Source organism: Pseudopipra pipra, chromosome 26, assembly GCF_036250125.1.
Source record: "Pseudopipra pipra isolate bDixPip1 chromosome 26, bDixPip1.hap1, whole genome shotgun sequence".
Taxonomy (NCBI): Eukaryota; Metazoa; Chordata; class Aves; order Passeriformes; family Pipridae; genus Pseudopipra; species Pseudopipra pipra.
In genome coordinates this window covers 3571667-3595194 of record NC_087574.1, presented here as the reverse complement: position 1 = coordinate 3595194, position 23528 = coordinate 3571667, and the positions used below count along the sequence as shown (strand labels likewise).

The 23528-nt window shown below is 41.5% G+C and overlaps 2 protein-coding genes across 6 annotated transcripts; one reads left to right on the top strand and one right to left on the bottom strand.

Moving 5' to 3' along the window:
- The first annotated feature begins 2 nt into the window (after positions 1-2).
- Positions 3-6363, top strand: LOC135402950 (ras-related protein Rab-18-B-like). Its single transcript, XM_064636524.1, has 7 exons — positions 3-177; positions 354-409; positions 904-965; positions 2732-2804; positions 3738-3856; positions 4600-4666; positions 5126-6363. Exons 1-7 carry the CDS (start codon positions 113-115, stop codon positions 5299-5301), a joined length of 618 nt encoding a protein of 205 aa, XP_064492594.1. The 5' UTR covers positions 3-112; the 3' UTR covers positions 5302-6363.
- A 337-nt stretch (positions 6364-6700) lies between these two features.
- Positions 6701-23115, bottom strand: MPP3 (MAGUK p55 scaffold protein 3). 5 transcript variants are annotated; one of them, XM_064636483.1, is made up of 19 exons: positions 23025-23115; positions 20574-20684; positions 20087-20205; positions 19504-19581; positions 19292-19372; positions 18617-18754; positions 17610-17703; positions 16760-16845; positions 15810-15884; positions 14576-14772; positions 13595-13659; positions 13165-13185; positions 12596-12637; positions 11468-11632; positions 10687-10767; positions 10162-10255; positions 9544-9652; positions 8601-8723; positions 6701-7905 (listed from the first exon to the last, which is right to left on the bottom strand). In XM_064636483.1, the coding sequence occupies exons 2-19, from the start codon at positions 20596-20598 to the stop codon at positions 7723-7725; spliced, it is 1776 nt and encodes a 591-aa protein (XP_064492553.1). In that variant the 5' UTR covers positions 20599-20684; positions 23025-23115; the 3' UTR covers positions 6701-7722. The 5 variants fall into 5 exon arrangements, with proteins under 5 accessions (XP_064492553.1, XP_064492552.1, XP_064492554.1 ...); XM_064636482.1 differs by lacking the exon at positions 23025-23115 and adding an exon at positions 22721-22832; XM_064636484.1 differs by lacking the exon at positions 23025-23115 and adding an exon at positions 22721-22832 and having other exon boundaries at positions 6701-7902.
- Positions 23116-23528: the final 413 nt, after the last annotated feature.

Below are 23528 nucleotides of genomic sequence, written 5' to 3'. Positions count from 1 at the left end.
GGGCGGGGCCGCGGCAGCTGCCGCCGGGGCCGGGACGGGGCCCTGAGGGCGCCCGACGGCGGCGGCTCCGACCCCGACCTGAACCCGGCCCCGGCCCCGTGCGGTGCTGGGGATGGACCCCGCAGCCCTCACCCTGAAGCTGCTGCTGGTCGGAGACAGCGCCGTGGGCAAGTCCAGGTGCTGCCCCCGCGGTTCGCGCGGCACCGAGCTGAGCTGGGCTGAGCTGAGCTGGGCTGAGCTGGGCTGAGCTGAGCTGAGCTGAGCTGGGCTGAGCTGAGCTGAGCCGAGCTGGGCTGAGCTGGGCTAAGCTGGGCTGAGCTGGGCTGAACTCGCGGTTTCTTTCTCCCCCGCAGCCTCCTGCGGAGATTCACGGACGGCGCGTTTGAGCCGAGCCTGAAACCCACCATCGGTGAGTGCGGAGTCCGCCCGGCCGCGAGCTGGGGACGTTCCTGTTGGGATGCTGGGGACGTTCCTGTTGGGGTGCCGAGATTGTTCCTGTTGGGATGCCAGGGACGTTCCTGTTGGGGTGCCGGGATCGTTCCTGTTGGGATGCCGGGGACGTTCCTGTTGGGGTGCCGGGGACGTTCCTGTTGGGGTGCCGGGGACGTTCCTGTTGGGGTGCCGAGATTGTTCCTGTTGGGATGCCAGGGACGTTCCTGTTGGGATGCCGGGGACGTTCCTGTTGGGATGCCGGGGACGTTCCTGTTGGGATGCCGGGGACGTTCCTGTTGGGATGCCGGGATCGTTCCCGTTGGGGTGCTGGGGACGTTCCCGTTGGGATGCTGGGGACGTTCCTGTTGGGGTGCCACTGGCGAGAGGAAGGGTTGGGGAGTCGGGGTCGTGTGAATGCGGGAGGCGGCCGAGACAGCTCCTTCTAACAAGCCTTCCCTTCTTACGTCTCAGGTGTTGATTTTAGAGTGAAGAAGATGGTGGTGGACGGCCGTGCAGTACAGCTTGCCATATGGGTAGGTCTTCTTCCAGACAGGTAGGGATAGGTTTGTTCTTGGCAGACGTGCAAAGCTGCTTTCTGTGTTTTTCTTTCCCTCCTGCCCCCTTTCTTCCTCCTCCTCCCTTGCTCAAGTCTTCTGCATGTCGAGATTTTATATTTATGATGCAATGCATGAAGAATGTCTCTCATGATCTTACAGCAGTAGTTGCAGACAATGTCCTTTCAAAACTTTTCTAAAAGTTTCATTGGTCAAGGTTCGGGACTTCTTTCAACTCTAGTAGAGACTTTGGCTGCTCTTTCCTGCAGTTACAGAACTGGGTCTCTCAAAGGCTCTGTGAAGTGTGAAACTGCTGAAGATGGGAGGGTTCTATGCCTGTATGACCCAGAAGCACACCTAGGATGCAAGTTGAGTAAACTGCAGAAAAGTGATGTTCTGGGGGATGAGTTGGGTGATCTCCTGTAGGGGGTGTGCAGCTGTTCTGTGTATACTACACCAGAAACAGTCCAGAGGCTTTATTTTGGTTAAAATCATGCAAAAAAGTATACTTGGTCTTGAACTATTTAAAAGTTGGTTCAGATTTACTGCAAGACTTGAGTGTTCTTAACTTCCTGATGCTGTATTTCCAGCATCTGCAAACTGTGACATCAAACTGCAGCTGTGGGGTCCAGATTGTTTATAATATAAAGCACCACAGTTATTCTTCTAAGTGGAATGAAAGAGCTCCAGAAAGGAGAGATTTTATGTGTCTGGCCACAGGTATTTGAGAAAGAAAACCCCATTATTAATTAAGAAATTGAGATGGAAACAGAGCACAAACGTGCTTTGGGCTGGGAGGGGGACAGTGACACACCAGTCCGGTTGTACAGTGTTAAATAAAAACTTTAATGCATAAACAGTGTGTTGAAGTCAAAAAGAGGCTTCTGCTTTAGTGTCCATGTCTGTGTAGAAGCCTAAGATTATAATCTCTTTAGCAGCAATAATTTGAATGAAGTAAATATATTGCCAACTTTAGTTGTTTTTTTTTTAACAAAAAATAAATAAATTCCAACATAGGCGTTAGTCTATCAATTGTAAACTGTACCTAAAAGTAAATAAAGTTTTTTTTTAAAAATCATATTTGTGTGATTTTTTTCCCCCTCCTTACTGTTTGTTCTGAGGGTTTTTTTGAGCTTCATATTGCACTTAGTAGCTCACTTATTCGAGAGAGTAAGTGTGACATAGTGCAGTAACAATTAAGTGAAACTACTGATTTTAAATTTCTTATCTGCTTAGATTCATAGCAGTCTTGAAGTAGTTCTTTCTAGCTGGATTCCTCTTTCCTGTGGTGTGGAGGAGCAAAGGGAGATGTTTGGAATTACTGTGTCTCCTTTCCTGCAGTGTTTCTCACTAGAAAACCAGTTTACTCCTCCCCTCATTCAGTTCAGCTGGTTTTTAACTGATCAAGCCCAACTGCATGGCTGCTTGCCTTTTATGAATTTCTCTAGAGTCCTTTTGATTTTCTTACTGTCTCACGTTTCAGGTGTCTGCTTATTGCTTTAACCTTCAATCAAATCCTCTCTGTGCTTTTCTACCCCTCCTTAACCATTTTCTGTTGCTGCTGCCAACATTTCCTGACAGCTTTGCTCATTCTCATGTCTTAATGGTTTCGTGTATCCTTAGTGGTCAGGAAAATTTTAAATTTGCTCATCTTGTGTAGTTTAAAATGCTTTTTTTTTTTTTTTTTGTTCTAAATGTATTTGATTTGGTGTGTTTGGTTTCTTTCCCCCCCATCCCCACTGCAGGACACGGCAGGACAGGAGCGTTTTAGGACACTGACTCCCAGTTATTACCGAGGAGCTCAAGGGGTTGTTTTAGGTATGAAGCACATGGAAGAAAAAAAACATGATTACAAAAATTGTGGTCTTTTGTTTACTCCTAAATGTGCATGCCCTTACAAAAGGAGGTTATCTGAGAGAATCAGAGGAATGCTTATATGTTTTTTGCAACATTTTTACTGCTCATTACTGCTCAAACACAAAACCACTGGCAGGAAGTAGCACTGCTTAAAAATATTTTAAATTAAAAAACCCAGAGATGTCACACTGTAAGGTGTTGAGTGGATGAATTATTAGCTATGTAGTTATTACTTCAGTGGTTTTCTGGTAATAAGGCAAACTGGGGGTTGTGTTGTGTTCTCTTCCCCATGACGTTTTTACTTTTTTTTCCCCCAGAAACTATTGATTTGATTATGCTGACTTGAGGTTTGTACACAGGTAATGGATGGCCAGGCCCTTTCTGTGTGACAACAGCAATTAGAAAACAAAAGGACTCCTGATTTCAGGGTTTGTGGAGGCTGAACACCTTGCTGTACAAAATATTCTGACTGTGATTCAGCTTTTTAAACCTCAGTCGTTTACATGAATGCAGTTAAGAAGTTACCAGTGCCCAAAAGTTGTTTTTTACTCAGTCCATGTTTTTAGCAGCAGCACATGCATGTAGTTACACATGAAATGAGGTGACAAAACACCTATTTTAAAATATTCTGCATGGCCCAGTGCAGAACTACCAATAGGTAGAAGATTTTATTGGTAAGTCTGATTTTCACTCACTGAGGTGCTTGTGTTCTGGAACCCACAGTGACTCTGGGTGAGCACAGCAGGGGTGTTTATAAACATGGTTTATGTTTCTTTCTGTAATTCCCTAATACTGGTTTTTTTTCAGGGCAGTGGTTAGGTAGTGTGGACTAAGTTCTAAGTGAACATTGTTCAAGACTTTACAGCTGTTAAGCATCTTCTCCTCTGTTATCAGTGTACGATGTTACAAGAAAAGACACTTTCACAGGACTAGAAAGCTGGTTGAAGGAGCTGGAAATCTATACCTCCAAAAGCAACACTGTGAAGATGTTGGTTGGCAATAAAACTGATAAGGTCAGTTTAGGAATGCATCCTTTTACATTATTCCCCAGATTGCTTACTCCTGATAGAGTATAAATGTGAGATAAAATGCAGTAAGTGACACATCTGTTGTGTGAGGAGGTGTTATGCTCTGTAACTGAGATGGGCAGGCTCCACTTATGGCATCATTTTAAAAGCAGGTATTGTTAAAGATTTTAATGTGGCTGTGAGGTGCACTGGTTGCTGTTTGTTTCTGGGGTGTTTTGACATATTTGGATGCCTGTTGCATGGTGAGATGCTTCACTCTTGCTTTACAAGAGGTTTTCAGTGTGACTATCCTGAATTAGGTTCTCATCTGCCCAGTTTCAGAACCTTTTTGGCTACTTGCCTACTGAGATCTCCTTTCTGGAGATGTATCTTGCTCCTGGTTGATTCAGAACATGGCAACACTGTCATTTCCTACTGATGTGGCACATGGTGTGATTCCTGGAGCTGTCCTGTGCAGGGCCAGGAGTTGGACATGGATGATCCTAGTGGGTTCCTTCCAACTGAAAGAGATCCTGATTTGATGTTGCTGCTGTTCAATTTGACCCTGTAAGAGCTGGCCTAGCAGTAAGCTGCCTGTAGAGTGGGGAAATCTACTTGATTACTACACATTACAGACATTTTTTTTTCTTTTCAACAAAACCTCGCTTCTGCAGTGGTGCTTTTCCAGGTACTTCCTAAAAGGGGCAAGTGTAGCTTCTTTTAGCCATGTTCCTCCTTTGTCTCTGCAGCCTGATCGTGAAGTAGAGAGGAAAGAAGGACTCCAGTTTGCTAGGAAACGCTCCTTGCTTTTTATAGGTATGCACCTCTGTGACAAAACCTCCTCTATTTCTGTGTTTATTTTGGGATTGCTAAGCATGAACAAAGTGTACAATTGCATTTCAGGTTGATGGGTTGATCTGCCTTTTTTTTTAGCACCTGTTTATGGGGGTTCCTTTTGCTGCATTAGTTCATATGGATGGATGTAGGCTCCAACTTTTTGGATGCTCTGCCTTAACTGCAACTAGAAGCACTTTTCTCTGAAACAATTTACTGCATATACTATATAGGCATGAATTTTATATTATCTGGAAACTAGGAGAATGCATTTCTGTTTACCCTATTCAGCTTAAGTGTGCCTTTAAGAGATAATGGAGAGGAAATTGGCTCATTAAAAAAAAAAAATCACATCAGCTCGCTGGTCCCAAAATAACTTTTTTACAAAGTGGAAATATACTCCCTGCAAATAAGGTAAAATATTTTTCCCCCCTCCACCAGAGACCAGTGCCAAGACACAGGATGGAGTGCAACATGCCTTTGAGGAACTAGTCAGAAAGATCCTGCAGACCCCAAGTCTTTGGGATAAAAGCACAGAGAAACGGGGAGTCCAGCTAATGGAATCTTCAGCACAGCAGCATAAAAGTTCATGTGGTACATACTGTCCACTTTCTTAAATCTACAGGTGGCTGTTCTGCCTGAATGGAGGGGACCTGAAAAAAAAAAAGGGGGGGGTGGGGGGTTCCAAGCACTAATCTGTGCCATGTTTGACCTGCCACCAGTTGTGCAGCTCCAAAACACAAACTGGGTAGCAAAATACATTTGTGTTCATTAAAAAAATCCAATTTCTCCTTCCTTGATGCACAACTGCTATCTGCAGATATTTTTCTGGTAACTCTGAGATTTTTTCAGTATTCAGTGATAGTGCTGCTTAGAGTGTTGTGCTCTTGCTGTATGGCAGTCAATGTGGACTTTTTCTGGAATTCCTGCCTTAGCAGAAATAAGGGAGTATTCCAGTTTGGAATGTTGAAAAACTTCTCTTCCCTGGCATGGCATGGGAGTTTTAGGTACCCAAGTTCCCTTAAATGTAGTTAACAGTCAGGAGTTACCCTGAGCAGTGGACATAGTTTGCTGATTTTAAAAAGTCAGAATTGCTACCTGTCTCCAGACAGTGAGCTGACTTACTCCTTAATGTTAGGGTTGTCATGAAGATGTGTGTCTATTAACATTTGGCAGGAAAATCCCCCACTTCCTGTGCAGTGCATTATTCCTACAGTACATAATAGGTTACCCTATGCTGCTCTCAAATACTTTGTACCTGGGATCAGGGGTGAAATGGAGCCACCCTTTTGGACTGGGGGTCCTTTTTGCAGCCAGTGTGGTTCTCTGCAAACTCACATTCCTGTCCTCACTCAGCAACTGCAGGGCTCCAACTAAATTTAACAGAAAATGTGCTGGCTATGGAAGACTTTCTGTTGCCAATCCCATTATGAATTTATCTTTTTAACTTTTACACCTATCTTGGTATTTTAAGTTTTTAGTTATTGTAACTTAAGGTGGACCTTGTATGTAACTTGCCTTGCTTCTCTTAATGCAAATAGTTTCTACTATTAGGCTATGTTTGGCCATAAAACAAACATACAGCTTTATTTACTGCTAGTCATTCAAAATATTTTAAGATGTTAAGATGGCAACCTTGCTTTAAATAAATTCTGACCCTTAGTTTTCTTTAAATTAAATCTGTATCTTCTGAACGTGTTTGTGTCTTGCAAACTATAAAAACCTGCTTGTAACCTGCAATACAGATCTAAGGTAAGATTAATCTGCTCACTTCATAATTTGAAATACTGTTACTGAAACAGTTTTTTAAATATTACACTTATTTAAATATTACATGGTATACACTTGGAGAAGGTGGATATGTGTAGCTGTTCTATACAACTTCTTGAGCTAGAGGTGATGTAGATTCAGTGACACTGGTGTGTAAGAAATGTGCTTTTAATATGCATTGTTTAGTTCTGCTAAATGTCATGGAACAAGAATAACATCATACTGTCAAGATGCAAGGAACAAGAGTGGTGCACCAAAAGGTCTTGTTTAAAGAGCACAGTACACAGGAAATATTAGAGCACAGCAGGCAAGCAAACCCAGGAACTAGTTACAGCTAACATGCACCTGTACAATACTGTCCCTCCACCCCCAAATAATTACAGAGCACAGGTACTTCCAGAATCATCTCTGCATTTTCTTATTAAGACCTATCTAATAATATTGTATATTCAAGTCTCCTGAAATATATATACAAGGTCCTCTAACAGTTAAGATTTCTTCAGGCCAATTAGATGCTCTGGAAGCCTTTGCCAGATTTGGAGCAAAGGCAGCCATAAATGCTGCAGGGATGATGATTTCCACCTGTAGCTCAGCTACTTTGTCCTTCAGCCTCCTCCTTTTAGGAGTTGCCACATTGGTGTCAAGAGTGTATCCCATCAGGTAGCACTTCCAAAGGTGTCTTGTAGAAAATAGGCTGCTTAAATGTTGTATTTTAGAACCACGTGCAGTTACTTTCACATAGACTAAAAAAAAGTGTCTGTTTTATCAGCTGGCTCATCATACAGGTGCACTCATGGGTTGTTTAAAATTTGTCCTGTGTCAGTAGGAAGAGACTGGGAAAGAGGGCAGAAGAAGTAGCTTGTTCCCAAAGACTACCTCATTCTGATTTTGTGGCTGGAGTTGTGGCCAAAGGACAAAAATTCCACCTGGTCAGTCAGTGTCTCAGCACTAAAATGCTTTAGAAGTGTGGGACCCTCTGTGAAACCTCACTGTACAAAATACACTATTTACAGCCTAAAGATCAGTAAAAGATTGGACTGACTTGTTCAGTCTGAGTATTCACTTTTAAATGACAGCTGCTATTCAAAATTTTGATTCAGGGAGGCAGTGTCAGCTTTTAACTTTGTTAGTTCTTCCTCATACAGTCTTTATGTATTGCCTTTTAGACAGACCAGCAGTTTTGAAGTGAATTTGACATATTTCCCTTTTCTAATTCACTCATTTACAAGACATTTTTATACAATCTTTCTCTTAAACATGGTAACAAGCTATGACCTCACCCAGTTGACTGGCACCCAAAATGAATCCTTGTTTAGCTTCTCTAACACGGTTTTCAGCTGATTACATGCACTCTGGAGATCTTCTTTCACCAGTACAGTGTCAATTAAATGGCCATACTGCTCTTCAATGAATGCTGCTGAATTAAGAATTTCCTGCTGTTCTTCATCCTGCTGGTCAACACAAGATGATGGTATGAAATTACAGCATGTCTTTTTAATTACTAGCATTTTAAAGTATATTAGCACACACAAGTCATTACTTTGAAAGACAGTGAAACAAAAGCCATTAGGAAAAGGTATGTAAGGTACTGCAACTGAGATTAAGGAGCTGTTTCAAAAAAATGCAAGAGGTCTTATGGAGTGGGGAAAAAAACCATGTCACAGGAGGGGCATAAGATGGTGACACTGCATTTAGAGTTGCTGCCTAACCCCAAGATCTGGAAATCACCCTCCTCAAAAGCTGAAAAGGAGTGCTGGATCCACTGGCCCCAAATTCAGTAATTCTGAGGGCTTACACAAGAACTTACCAAGTGAACTAAATTTCTGTAGTGTATAAATTCAAGTTCAGGTTACCCAAAGTAATACTGTAAAATCTGTTCAGATTTACCCATCACCAATTTGCAGCTGATCCTTGTCAGACATGCACATACTGCATTTTGTGTGTACCCAATTAACACCAGAGTGGGTGTCACTTTGGAGTGACAACTGTTACCATTTGATGGGGCTGCTCATCAGGAATGTAAAATGATTATCAGTTTATCTGACATTCTTGCTGTCATGGAAGAGGAGCTCTTTCATGTCATAGAAGTGCTAGCCCAAATACTTCTTTCATGTGTAAAAAGAAGGTTAAAAGTTAGAATCCTTACCAGGGGGGCTGAGATTTCTTCTGACATGGGAGATTTTAGGACATGTTTTTTCTTTTCTGAAATAAGAGGCTTCACAAAGATGACATAAGGCTTAAACTCAGGAGTCCTCAAATGCTTTACTGCCTGTGAACAGATGTTTTTTTTGTTATCAGACTTCTTTTGTGGTATGTCAATGATCTACTCAAATTCCTTTCAACAGTTTCACTAGTACACACTGACACCCTGTGGTGTGAAGTCCTGTGTGCTATACATTTGACCTCAGTAATCTTTTGGTCTTCAAAAGAAAGGTTCATATCAGTGTCCTGGCTCCAAGAGTATTTGGAGCATGGCCTTAACTGCACACCTGCCTTACTATGCACTGTGATACCAAGGAGAAAGGACCTGGCAAAAAATACTGGGGAAAGTAGAAAAAAAAATTGACTTCATGGGCAAGCTATGGTTTGCTTAAGTGGCCAAACACCAGAAATTTTAAACCTGGAATTCACCTGAGGTAGCATTACAAGTCTTCTCCTAGCCCAGTTACAAGATCTGAATCAAAATTTCAAAGATTAACTCACAGCCTGGAGGAATTAAGACCAGGTCTACTGGCACTGCTTAGGATGATTAGTAATGTGCTTCAGAGGCAAGAGAAACTAGAGTGAAAAAAACAACAATGCTCTGTATTCTGTGTAGGACTTGAGCAGGTGAGGACAGTGATGCACATCACCCCTCCAGCAAGGGAAAAGTCCCCCAGTGAGAGCCACTAAAGTGACATCCAGGCTGTATTAACAAGACAGCCAGGAACTGTCACCACTGCACTGCTCAGCTGGAGGTCAGGCCAGGAGACACAAATTCATTGTTCTCTGGAGGGTAAGCAGCCACAACTGGTGAAAAACACCAGTGACTTAGGCTGGCAGCATAGTAACCAATATTTGCATTCTTCAAAATAAGATGCAGGACTTACTTCAGGTACCACATCCACCAAACAAACCTTCTTCTTGGCCATCACAGACCGGATTGCCTCCAGGCTTGTACCATATAAATTTTCTTTGTATTCTCCATGTTCCACAAATCTAAAAAGTCAACACATTTTTAAATACCATCTCCAAAGAATATTTAACTTAGAACATTTGACAGCTGTTTGCTGAAGCCACAGTAGGAGAAAGGCAGAAAATCAGGGACAGGTAGGAAAGGATTTCTTTTTCTCTCTTCTTTTTTTTTTTCCTTCTGGTTGCTTTGTAGCAATAGTCTTCTTCCCATGTCACTAACAGCTAATCAGCACTACTGACAAAATGGGGAAGAAGAAGAAGAAAAGATGTTTTTCACAGAAAATAGAATAAAGCTAGTCAGGAAATGGGACTGCAATCCTTCCATCTTATGTTATTCCTGATTTGCTTCTTACTAAATCTTTGAGTTTGCTCTGACAGTCCAGATGGAATCAAGAACTTTTGACTTGGAAAGCAGAACCCTCCTAACACAGCTACTCCAACCTGACATCCCATTTTGGTGTCCACATCATGCAAGACTGAACGAGGTATATTTTTAAATAGTCAGTTGTACCAGTGTTTTAAAATTAACTCACTTGTTTTGCTGCACGTCTGTCTCAAATGATTGCTTAGAGACAAAATTGTATTCTACTCCCTCCTTCTCATGACTTTTCTTTGACCTGGTTGTATCTAGAAGAGAATGGAAGCAAGACATGGGAGACATATCAGCCTTTGCAAACAATGTTTTCTGAACATACTAGTTTTTCACACCAGCTCTTTCTGCGAGTCACAGTCTATTTTTTACTTCCTCTGTTGAGTTTTTCAGTCTTTTAACAGACACTGAGAAAATGCAATCTGTTCACTTGGGAAAACACAATTCAAAAAAACACCCCATTGATCTGGCAGAATTCCAAAATGCACACGTGTAAAGTTACATAATGATTTATTCATCTATTAAGGGCAAACATAGTATATTACAATGAGAAAAATAATTTTAACTCCTCCTAAAACATGCAACAGTCAGAACACAAATTATCATTCATCAGTGCAGCTGGCACTATATTTATTAGACAGCATTTAAGGAATAAATAAACACACACAAGTTAGTAAATTTTACTCACGTGGAACTGCAACCCCATACTCCTGTGGGTTCTCTGACACAACCTTCTGCTTGAGCTCACTTAATTTGGCCCCCAAGCAACCTAATAAAATAAAACTGATTGATTGACTGATTTCTGTGTGGCATGGAATACTGCAGGGAATAAATGTATCAGCTTCACACAAATAAGATGATTTGGGAATGTGCCTGAAGAAACCTGTCCATGAGAGGCCTCAGGACCTGCTCCATCAGATTCTACTTTGGAGAACATCACCAGGAACAAACTGAATTCCTTGAGCAGCTGTGGGACAAACATTTGGCAGACACCAAGTCAGAAAATCTGTAATCTTAGCACTCAAGTTCTATGGGATACCCTTGGTTTCTAGGCCATCCTGGGAAACTTGCTTCTCACAAAGCTGATAAACCTACTGAATTAAAGTTGCATGCAAGATCTTGTTAGGTAATTTTAACATTTACCTCTTCATCAATTGTTCCAATAGCTTAAGTGCACATGTTTGAGTGAGAATCAATGGAAGGTGAATCAGAAAAATGAGAAATAGTCCTGCATCATTATTTTTAGGAGGATTTGGTGAGTTTGATTGCTTTTTTTTCAGTTGGTTGGCTTGGTTTTTAATGTAATTTGAAATAAAAGAGCAACCTCTGACCAAAAACAGAAAAACCTTTTAAAAACCCCACCAGGACCCACCAAAAACCCAAACAAAACCCTGAAATAAAGCCTTTTGCAGCGCAGGTGATAAGGGAAGGAGAAAGGGGAAGAATTTTGCACCAGTTGTGTATCTTACCAATCAAAACCACCAGCCTCTGCTGTTCCCCAGGCTGCTGCTGGTACTTTGTGACTTCTTCATAAGTGAGGAACTCTGCTCCATCAGCCTGCTCTGCTTGCTTGCCTTCATTCACACTGTTCTCCTTCTCTTTTCGACTTAATCGGAAGCTCCTCCGTAAACCAGCTGGGCAGGAAAGCAAAAGACATTTTCAGACCTGTCTCCACTTAGCCACATTTTCCAGCTCGTTCAGCTACTAGTTACTGTCTTGGAATGCAAGTTATTCCCACCAATTTATTTTTAATAATCAAATCAGTGCATATATGCTAATATTATAGATGAGAATTTGCATATGATGTAGAAAACCAAGCACCCAAACTGGAATAAAAACCCCCTCATATCACCTTCAGTTGGTTATGCCAAAGTCCAACTATGCCTCTTCACAGAAATAATCTAGTTTATGAATGTATGGGAAATTAACATTTTAATGTCAAACCATTCATATATAATATATAATACATAATAGATAATATTATTATATTTTATTTATATATTTATTTTTATCTGTATTTATGTACTAAATTTATATATAAATATATATAATTAACATTAAAATATATTATTTGTTAATATGTAATATATTATATATATTATATATATGTATAATACAGATATTATGTAATTATATATTATATATTTTATATATTATATAGCATATATTTATTAATAATTAATAAATATATTAATATATTAAAATATATTACATTATTTGTTAATGTGTAATACATTATATATTATATATGTATAATACATATATTATGTAATTACAGATATTATATATTTTATATATAATATAGCATATATTTATTAATAATTAATTAATATATTAATATATTATATTTTTATATATTATATATAATATATTATATATTGTATATGCTATATATATTAATATAATATATTATAAATTAATTAGATGTTACTTTGTGGTAATTTTGGGGGTTAAAAGTCAACATAGGCAAATTTTCACTTTTTAATGTGGAGGTGGGTTTTTTGGGTGGGTTTTTGTTTTTTTGTTTGTTTTGTTTTTATGTTGGGGAGGGGGGGGTGAGGGTGTTAGGGAAGGGGAAAGGGATTTTGATTTCTCACCTATGTACTGTCCATTGAAATATCCTTCACAGTCACAGTCCTCTGTAAATTAAAAAGCAAGGAGGTTGGGGGTAGGGCACAGAGAGGGATACCAGGAATATGAATCTCAAGAAGCATGTGCAGAGTTGAACACCAAATACCTGATATTTGGAAAGGCACAGTGACATATAAACTGCATGAGCCCACCACAGTTGCTTATAATGAAAATAATGCAGAAAACAGTCCAAATGAGCAATGAAGACAAATCACTTTGGATTGATAGAGGTGCCCTAGAATGCTGAACCCCAATATTTCTTTATTTTTTAAACATGCCAGATACAAAGACTATATTTAACTCTTTCAAGCTCACTCAGGAACCTACAGAACGTGTATCAGAAGACACAAATCTTTTCTCTTGAATCAAGAGCAAATTTGGAAGTTATCATTACTTAAGTCATCAATCTGAATTAAATTAGTTTAAATAATAAATCATAAAGAAACTGTCCTAGGAACAATACATCTACTTTTCCCTTTGTTTAAGGGTGTAGCAAGTGTTTTAGAAAACGCTCTGGATGCAGGAGAGGACCTACCTTTGTCAGAGGACTGATCATCTGTAGTTAGCATGAAAGGCAGAGTTGGAATGATATTAAAAGACAGACAAATAATTGAGCAAAATTAGAGAGAATGGAAAGGAAGGTTCTTCTGGTCTGATTGCTTAACAGGCTTTTCTATCTTAAAAAAAAAACAACAACTGAAGTAATATACCCTTATCAACTGATTAAAGATTTCTGGGCTGCAATTTAGTATTCTAAGCAGTTATCAGTTTAACTGTCTTAGGAACATCTGAGAAAAGGCTTAAGTAGCAATCTTCATTACAGTGAGTGTAATGGAAACTAATTTGAAAAAGCTTCATTTAAATCAGCAATGTTATTTTATAATTGGGTTGAGCATCTTCCCTCCTCTTTGTAGCAAAAGAATACTAAGTACCAAAACATTACTGGAAGACCAGAACAGACTTACATAATGGTTTCTTCAGAGTTCTGGCATTCTGCAGAGTGCCTATTGTTCTTCTGTAAGTCAGTCGTCTGAAGAGAAAATAACTGTATTTTAGATGTGTAAGCTCAGAATTACAGAGGGTTTATAGCATGTTATACACCTGGCATTGAAAATAAAGAATAAAACAGAGCTTTTCCTTTAAAATTTAAAATGTCTCTGATTCAACAGTTTAAAGGGCTTTCTTTAAAACTGTGAGCTTTCATATAGCAGAGCCAAGTCCTCTACTAGAAACCTCATGGAAACTGTGGAGGCCAGAATAGAATCAGACCTGTTTTAATTCTCAGACACCCCACCTCTGGAACACCTACAATTCAAAGAAGACACATCCAGTGATTTGCAGTAAGAATCACACAGTGAGACCATTGGCTTAAATCAGATTCCTTCTTAAATATAAGACTTAAATATCAGACTTCTGTACTGTAAAGACAAGAACTGAGGGGTATTTTTGCTTGAGAAGATACACATATCTTGCTGTGAAAACAGAGAAGCTTCAAGCTCTAGAAGGTATCCCAGTCCAAGCTAAATACTCCCTGAGGAGCCAGAAGAGAGATCAGATACATTTTTTACTATTACTACATGCATAAATTCAAAATAGTTACAATAAATCAACATTTTCCCTCACACTGTGGATGTACAAGGCTGTGAAATACAGTCTCTCCATTGGGCAAGAAGGTTAAGAGACTGATATTCCACATCTCATTTCATATGTTCATTTAGCAAGTGTTTCTGTTCTCATGCTACAAAGTGTTAAGTCCACGGCAAACTATCCAAAGCAAACTAGGAAGTTTATTCTATAATAAGAGAATAGAGCTTTTTAGTGCTTTTCTCTAAGCATCTGTATTCATCCTGGCATGACCCTGCCCTTCATTTTCTGTCAAAAAAAAAAAAAAAGGCATAAAAATCAATGTGTGAAAAAAAATAAATACATCAGCTTTGCTGACAGACCTTTCTTGGAACTGCTTGGAGGGGATCAAGCCTGCCCTGAGGTTGGTATCTCCCACACGCTTGGCTTGCCACCAGGTGGGATCATCTTGGCTCACAACTTCTAGGACATGTCGCCTCTTAAATGGCAGCCCAGCCTCCTGGCAAGGGATGGCTTTGTCTTCTTTGGGGTTATAGCAGAAAAGTGCCCTCATAAATACCTGTAAAAGAAAGTAAACCATCATTTCTTACTGTCCTACTTGGAATTTCAAGCTGCCTTTAAAAGGCTTTCCCCAGTGCTAACACTATACATACACTTCAGCTCTCCTTCGAGCACCCAGAAATATGGAAACATAGCAAGCTGCAGCTGTATTATGACTTAACCACTCATGCAGAAAAATAAACTTAACTTTCAAGCACATACACAGTCATTATATATTGGCATTGTGGAACATGAGACTCAAAAGATCAAAGCCCCAAGAAACACAGACCACAGCCTACATCAAGTAGAAAATGCAACAGAGAAATGGAGGAAAAAAAAGGGGAGAAAACAATAAAAATGTTTATTACTTAAACCTACTGTCAAGTTGCCCAATTATGAAGACTGTCCCTAAAATGTTCCTTTAATACATCAAAATCTACTATTCACCTTTGGATTTGTATCTTAACACTACTTAACACATCACTTTAAAAAGTGACCTGTGGGCTTCAAAGAAAAATCTGGCAACCAAGAGCAGGGAAGCAGAAAGAGGCTGACAGAGGAATCTTGTAAGGGACCAGCTGAACAGGGATTCCCTCTCAAGGAGATGATCAAGTGGATCAAGTGCTTCAGATAAAGCACTTTGAGATGTGTGTTGAAGTTTGCTAATGGGGGGGTCACATGATGAATGCAGCTCTGGCAGTAGATAGGGCTAATCTGACTCAAGGGAATGGCAAAGTGCCCAGAGATCATGGACAGACTGCAGCTGGGATGGTAAGAGAAGACTAGCAGGAACACCAATTTAAACTACATGAACAAAAAAAGAAGACACCAGATTTCAGAAATGCTATGACAGAACATATGCCAAGATGATGAAGAGGAGAAAACTCATCCAAGTAGTTCTATTCAATAAAAGAGCACTGCACAAGAAACCACTCCACTGCCTTTGTAGTTCAATTCTGTGTCTGTGACACTTCTCACTGGCACAGCAGGAATGTTGCATTTACAGAGATGCCAGAATGCATCAACAGGAAAATGTGTGCTGCAGCATTTCAGTACCTTGCTGTCTTTTAGCCGATCTTCTTCTTTGATGGCTGGAATTATTTTTAATGTTATTGACCCCTGAGACTGAGCCTGAGAAACAGAGAAATGATTTTTACTTTTGAAAGCAGCACAAGGATACAATGCAGACTATTCAAGCTCCAGTTAAGGAGCTAGCAGCTGTCTCTTCTTCTCAGAACAGTAACAAGCCAAGCTAATCCACTATTTTAACTTCATTACAGAGACAATCATGATGTTCCATGAATCTTCCACAACAGTGTCTTACCCATGGAGACATCCACAGTAACTACTTGGCTAGAACATATTAAGATCTGCCTTAAAATTCCTTCATTTGCTTTTAGCAACTGCATTAATTTCTGGACTAGAGTTCACAGGGTGTTAAATACTTCTGTGGCTTTTAGTATGAGACTAACTTAAGTTTTTGCAGACTAAACATCAACAAAACAAACATCTACTTTCATTCTAGAAATCCTTGCTAGTAAATGTCAACTATTAGTTATAGTAAATTAAAAAGCACTTCTGGATGCATCAGAAATCTAGAATAGGTTTATCTGATCTATTTTAGATGCCTTATTCTGGATAAGATGAACTGTGTCCCAGGGAAGCCTGCTATTCTGCACAGACTAAAAAGGAAACACAGACAAACAGGAATGTACTTATAATTTGCAATTTGCTTGTCATAAACAAAGCACTAAAGGGACGTTCTTGACAGAGCAACATGTTAACTTTATATTTGTATCTTACTTGGTACCGATCCAGTTCGCAGAAGTTTCTGAAGTCAAAAGGAGAAGACTAATCCACTGGGAGAAGAAAAACTCTTAATGCAAAGACAAGCAGGGATTGCATCTTTTAGCTCTATATTTAAAACTCATGGTTAAATTTTATCATCTATTGTAATTACTAGATCACCCAACAGAAAAGATCTTGAAATGAAAATCAGTGCAGACCAAAATCTGACTTATTTCTTCCGGTCGTTTGTGAAGCACAGTAATACCATTGACTTCTCTTAGTTCATCTCCAACATGGACAAGACCTGAAAAGATGGCAAATAAATTAAAATAGGTCTACCACTCCTCTGATGTCCAGCCTAAGTCATTAGCATGTACCTCCTCTCCTCCCTCATCCAGCTTGATAGATTTAATACTATTGCCTTTGCTGGCAATGTGCCTCCAAGTCTCCTGCCCTTATTCCACATGGCATTTTTTTTCATGCAGCACAGTCTTAAAGGAGACCAGCATGGAGATAAACAACATGTGGCAAGATGCTCTGGAAAACCACTGCCTCTATTTCCATCAGCATTAAGAATATAAAATTGGAATAGTTGCATGAGGATGATCAAAATCTTGTAAAGTCAGGAAACACACTGCTGACTGTAAAGGCAGGAATGACACGACAGCTCAACACTAGAAAGAATGCTAGACTCATTTTTTTTAACAAGCCATGAAGAGACTCTACAAGTTTTAGGTTTGCTTATCCAGTTCAGTAAGAAATGTTGTACTTATTATGGCTACTGTTAACCAACATAAAAGAATTTCTCAGTAAAGCACACAGAAAACAACACATAACAACCTGAATAAACCAAAATTAAAAGTAAAAAACATTCTTTTCTTTCTTCTAGAGCTCGAGCCTACTCCTTCTATCTTTGTTTGCATTTTTTCCTAGCGGCCATTTCAGAAAAAACCCCATGTAAGTAGATTAATAGATTACTGCTGAAATACAGAAACGCCAAGTGCACGCTTAGGAAACTTCAGAAGTTTACAAATGCAATTTAAAATCCCCTCTCCTTCAGAAATTTACCACTGCTCATACCACTGCGATCAGCTGCACCACCTCTCATGATCCTTGCCACAACCACAGCTCCTGTGTGCTCATCTCTTCTGATGGTGGCTCCCTGAAATAAAATAACCCCCCCAAGAAACTGTAAGAAATTTGCTTAGAATACAGCAAGCAGTGAAATAACATGTACACTACCTCACCTTTTAAACTGGAATTAATTTTTCAATTGATTTTCTCTTTCTCCTTGACAGTTTTCACTGTTATTTAACTGTTGCCTGCCCATTATGGGAAGGTACACACCCCTTCCTTTCTGTGGACTTTGCTGAGTGCTTACACCACCTACATTATTGTGGTCATCAAGTCACTCAAGTGTGCAAAACAGGATTTGTTACAACAAACTTTGTCTTCTAATCTTTATACAATACAGGCAGCACTTTTACATATAAAAGCAACAAAAGCCAAATAATTAGATCTTTTTTTTCCCTTCCCCAAGCTCTGCTGGCAATATAAAGCTTTAATCAGCTTTAGCAGGAATTAAGTCACTGCTCTCTTCTGCTACTGTCATATACAAAAAGTGTATTTATTCCCCAACACAATTGTTTTTTCTTAGGAAATCAATTAATCCATTTCCATTTGTACCTTGACAATATAATGTTCACATACAGGTATCAAAACATACTCTTACCACATGTCACTGACTTTAATGCAACTGAATATATTAAGTCACTGAATGTTAGAATGAAAAGAATTAATACATATAATAAGCATAATCACTTCAACACATACAATTTCCTCACTGTTCCCTGTGTTAACTGATATTATAAACCCATGTCCACAAAGCATCCCAATGCAAAACTGTGAAGGTGAATTTACCAAAGTTTTCTTTTTATGTTACTTTACTGGCTTCAGAACACTCTCCTAGTTTTTGCTGGTTATTTGACAGCATCTTCAAGTGTCTCCTCTATACTCACAGTAACACTTTTGAACTCTAGAGTTCTATGACTAGGAATGGGTTATCTAATATGTACCAAGGGTTCTTTATTTTTCACTAGCCGAACAATTTTCACTGATTCCTCATCAAAATCATCATCAAAGTTATCAGGCAGAGGTGGAAGGACTGGATCAAAGTTCTTCTGTGCTACAGTGTCATGTACTACAAGCATTGCCTGCATAAAGGAAATAAAAAATAGTAATGTAATGCAGCAATATTACAGCTTCCAGTTCTCATGTTTCCAATATTACAGCAAACTTAAATCTCTCCCTTTCCACCCTCACCACAAAACCTCCAAAAAAGATTCAACAATTCAACAATTACATCAGCCGATTACATATACCAGGTAAACTATATACTGGTATATGTTCATACTTATAATAAATCCAGGCAACAACAAAGCTCAGCCTAAAAAAAACCTGAGTGGACTATGAGAAGCAAAAAGGTTTCCTTTTCTATTCTGCTCCCTCAGAAAATATTAAGGAGGGGACAGAGGGAAGACAGTCTGATGCATTATGCAGGAAAGGCTGTGTCTTCTTAATTCCCTTTGCATCCCACAACCTGTGCAGGAGATCACAGTGGAACAGAACTACAGTTTGCAAGAGGTTTTTCCTTTCTCTTAGGGACACTTCAATAAAATTTTTCTGCTACAAAATGTTCCACTGCAATTGTGCAAAGGGATTTTGTTAAAGTCCCCAGTGTGTTTTTTTACCCTGAGATGAGGTGTTGACAGCAGCTGAAGTAGCTCTTTTTCTTCATTATTCACTGGTGCAGTCTGCAACTCTTCTATTACCTTCAAAATAAAAATTTGCAGCCCCAAAATTAAAGGAGTCCACCAAACAAGGTCCAATTGCAGAGCTCTGATGTATTAGAAAAGCAGGCTTAAATAACAGGAAAAGCAGGAGACAGGAATTTTTGACTTACATCTTCAACTAATCCTGCTGCACTGTGTAAAACAGGAGTTGGACTCTGCCTTTCATAATGACGGAGTTTTTCATGGATCTGAAAAAGATTATTCAGAGACATTTCTACAGAAAGATTCAAAACTTTCTAAATATACCTACACCAGAATATTTTTCTATTTAAGGAATATAATTTTTCTGAGATGTGTCAGGAAAATAATCTCTCTTGGGGTTACTTTTTTTGTTTAGGAGTCTTCTAGTTTTCTTTTTACTCGTGGTAGTTTCAGACAGCCAGAAAATCTGTAAAGACTTTAGCAGTGTAAGGAAAAAAAAATGCAGCCACCTCAGACTACTTTTTAGTTACAGGGCACTGTATCTTCATTTTAGCAATCAGAGCAGAGATGTTTCTTCCTGAACAAAATATGTTAATTGTCAAATGTTCTTAACTTTTGTGCTTAAACACACATACTTTGGTTGGTATGGGATTCTTAAAAAAAAAAAGCAGCTTTGGCAAAGTAAATGGTTGATAAATCAAGAGAATAAGTTGATAAATACAGAGAATAAGTAAACTGTAAGGAAATGTACATACTTAAATAAACTTTTACCTTCATGAGGTAGCTGAGACTCCTTTCACTGAAGACATCCCTAAGGAATCCCATTTCCTCTTTATGATTTGAGTCAGGTCTTAGCTGAGATGTCAAAAGGGCCAAAGTTTCATGCAATCCTAAATTCAGATTCAGGACAGAACGAAAACATTGTACACAGCATTTCTCATGGGACCTTCTACTGCAGACTCAACAGCTTGGGTACCACGTTGGTGATTATCAAGTTTGCAGAGATTTGTGTTTATCTACCACTCATTTTGCAATGCTCCCTTCATAAGTGGCAAACACAGCTTAAGATATAACAATTATCACGTTAAGGCAAAAGCTACCAAGGCAATATATATTTTTTAAAAAACATTACCTTTTAAGTTTCCCCTTCCTGTTAATTACTCTGTGTTCTAGAACAACTTGCCAATTTGAACTAATTTCCTGTGTGAAACACTAAGATTTCAGTCACTGTTCTGTTGAAAACATGCAGATGAGTTACCTGAGTCTTCAGAAAGCACTGGCATGGCTTTGTTCTTAATCTTAGAGGTAAATGTTCAGCTTAAATCACCACAATTGTTTCTTCTTTCTGGACTGTGATTCAGAGGCAGCCCTGAAATGAGCAAACACAGCACCTAAGCTCAAGCATGTGAGAAAAATGGCAAGCAGGTAAAAATAGTGAATTCCTAGTACATCTTCCCCTCAAGTGTTCAGTTTAACCTAAATCGAGCAGAGTTCTGCAGTTATTCTTCTACACAAGTAAAACAATGAAAAATACCAGGTTATACAATAACCATATGGTATCTCAGACAAGGATGATGCTAAAGAGAGCATCCCTCTAGAGAGGTAGTTTTCACAGGTCTAAGTAACTGTCTGGAAAGACAGAAGAGAATGGATGTTTAAAAGCCTTGATAAACATCAGATGCAGAAACAGAGAGAGCAGGCAGGAGGATGCCACATCACAAGATGTTCTGTGGCTTCCTAAAAGCACATCTCAAAGGAATGTATGTCCCCCTGGAATTCTGATGAACACCATACTACAGTTCCATTAAAGCTAATAATAAGACTGTCACTCTATCAACCTTGGTCACAGCTACTAAGAATGTTTCAACAAGTAAGGCTACTTCTCCATTGCTCAGAAATTGCTTTAGATGCTTTTAGTGCAGATTTCTCTTGTCACTGAGAGCAAATGACTCCAGAGCAATTGTTTTTAAAAAAGGGAAAACTGAATTTATGCTTATAATTATCACTCCAAGATGAAACACTGTATTCCAAGGCACTTAAAATCTTTTTCATGCTTACAAAAATTCATCAGACAAATATTTGCATTAAAAAAACCTGCCATAGCAGCACACATAAAGTATTACAAAGGAACGTGTGATACTCCAACTCTTTGCTAAATGCAATAAAGGATGTTCCTTGTGTTTCTACTCGCAGATAAATCTCTGATATTTTGATTGCAAGTTTGATGGTTTTCCAATTCAACATTTTTTAAAATAGCTTCCTTTTAAAATACCACAGTATTGCATGGCAAATTAGCATATACCTAGTCAGAATTTTCCAGATTCTCGAGTTACTCTACAACATACTGAAATGTTAAGCTCAACAGTCACCTCTGTTTTGCACCCCATATTTTCTACCACTACAAATTATTAGTCCAAGTGGGTATCAAAACCTAAGTGAGTTTTTCAAGTAAATGAACTGAGTGTTGAAATCTCACTCTGATGCTCTACATGGGGTCAAAGTAGGGGATTAAACAGAAGCATAATGTGATTTGGCATATCCCCATTACCTTGGAAAATAAACCTATTGTGGTTCACAGCTTAATACAACACAAAGCTTCTGTAATCCAGATTAATATCATCCAAAGCGGCAGATCCCATTTCAGAAAGCAGTTTAACATCTTGCCGGGAGAAGATCACCCCAGCGATAAGGTCAGACAATACACCTGTAGGAAACAGGGCCCGAGTACCGATGGCCATTACACAGGATTCCTCCTCGCGTCCAAATCTGAGCGAGACAAGTCTTTCGCTGGGTACTGCACCTACCGCAGCACTAAAAGAGCGGCTTCTCCCCCGGCTGAGCGAGGCACGGGGAGAAGGGCACAGCGTTCCCGCTGGGCCCCGCGGGGCCGGGCTCTTCCTCCGCCGCCCCACCTCGGGGGCACGGCCCGTGATGGGCGCTGCGGGGGCCTGGAGCGGGGCGAGGCCGGACCGGCACCCCGGGCAGGGCTCTGCCAGCCCGGAGAGAGCGCTTTTCGTGCGCTCCACCGAGCCCGGGCACCGAGGCTTGTGCGGCCGGACCCCTTCACGGCTCAACCGAGCGCGGGGCGAAGTTACGTCCCGGGCCGGGCTTCCCGCACATCCGCAGCCACGCGTTCCCTTCCCGACCTGCTTCCCAGCCCTGAGGCCGCGCTTGGCGAGCACCGCCCCGGCCGCACCTCCGCGGGGTACGGCCCCGAGTCCCCGCGCTCGGCCCGAGCCCGCCGGGCAGACCCAGCGGTGCCGCGGGCTCCGGTCACGCCGGGCCCCGCACCTGGGAGGCGGCGCCGGGAGCCCGGCCCGATCCCGCCCGGCCGAACAAAGGGGCCGCCTCTGCCGGCGCTGCCACCGCGCCCCGGGACCGGCGCTGCCGCCGGGCCGCCCTTACCTGCGGGTGCGGGCCTGTGCGGGGCCGGGGGCTGCTCCGGAGGCCTCAGAGCGGCTCCCGACACTCGCGTCCCCGCATCCCGGTGCGCACCCCGCTCATGCGCCCTCGGAGCCGCTCTACGCGCCGCCTCCCTCCCGCCCCCAACCTGCCCGCGGCCGGGAGGGCGGCCGGGCTGCGGTCGGAGGTGTGCGCAGCCCGCTGCGGCTTCCTCCGGGCCCCGCCGCCCTGACCGCCGCAGCTCGCGGGGCTGGGCCGGCCGCCCTCGCCGTTGTGCCCTCCCCGGTGCTTGGCGCGCCCGGCTCACCCCTCCGGCCGCTCGGCGTGTGCCCCGTCAGGCCGCGGCCGCTCCGCATCTTCCCCCGGTGCTGCCGGCGAGCGGGCAGCGCTGGCGGCTCCCGAGCCCCGCTCCGCCGGCATCCGGGTGCGCCCCGTGCCCCGGGCACCGGCGCCGCGCTCGGCGGCGGCTGCTGCGCGCAGGCAGCGGGGTCCGGCCGCACCTCCCGCCCCGCCGCGTCCCCGCCGCGCCCGCGGAGCATCGCGGCGGCCCGCAGCATGTCGGCCGTGCGCAGGAAGTTCGGGGACGAGTACCAGGCCGTGGGCCCCGCTCGCTGCAGCGCCCGCAGGGAGCGGCAGCGCTTCGTGGACAAGAACGGGCGCTGCAACGTGCAGCACGGGAACCTGGGCGGCGAGAGCAGCCGCTACCTCTCCGACCTCTTCACCACGCTGGTGGACCTCAAGTGGCGCTGGAACCTGCTCATTTTCCTGCTGACCTACACGGTGGCCTGGCTGGTGATGGCCTCGATGTGGT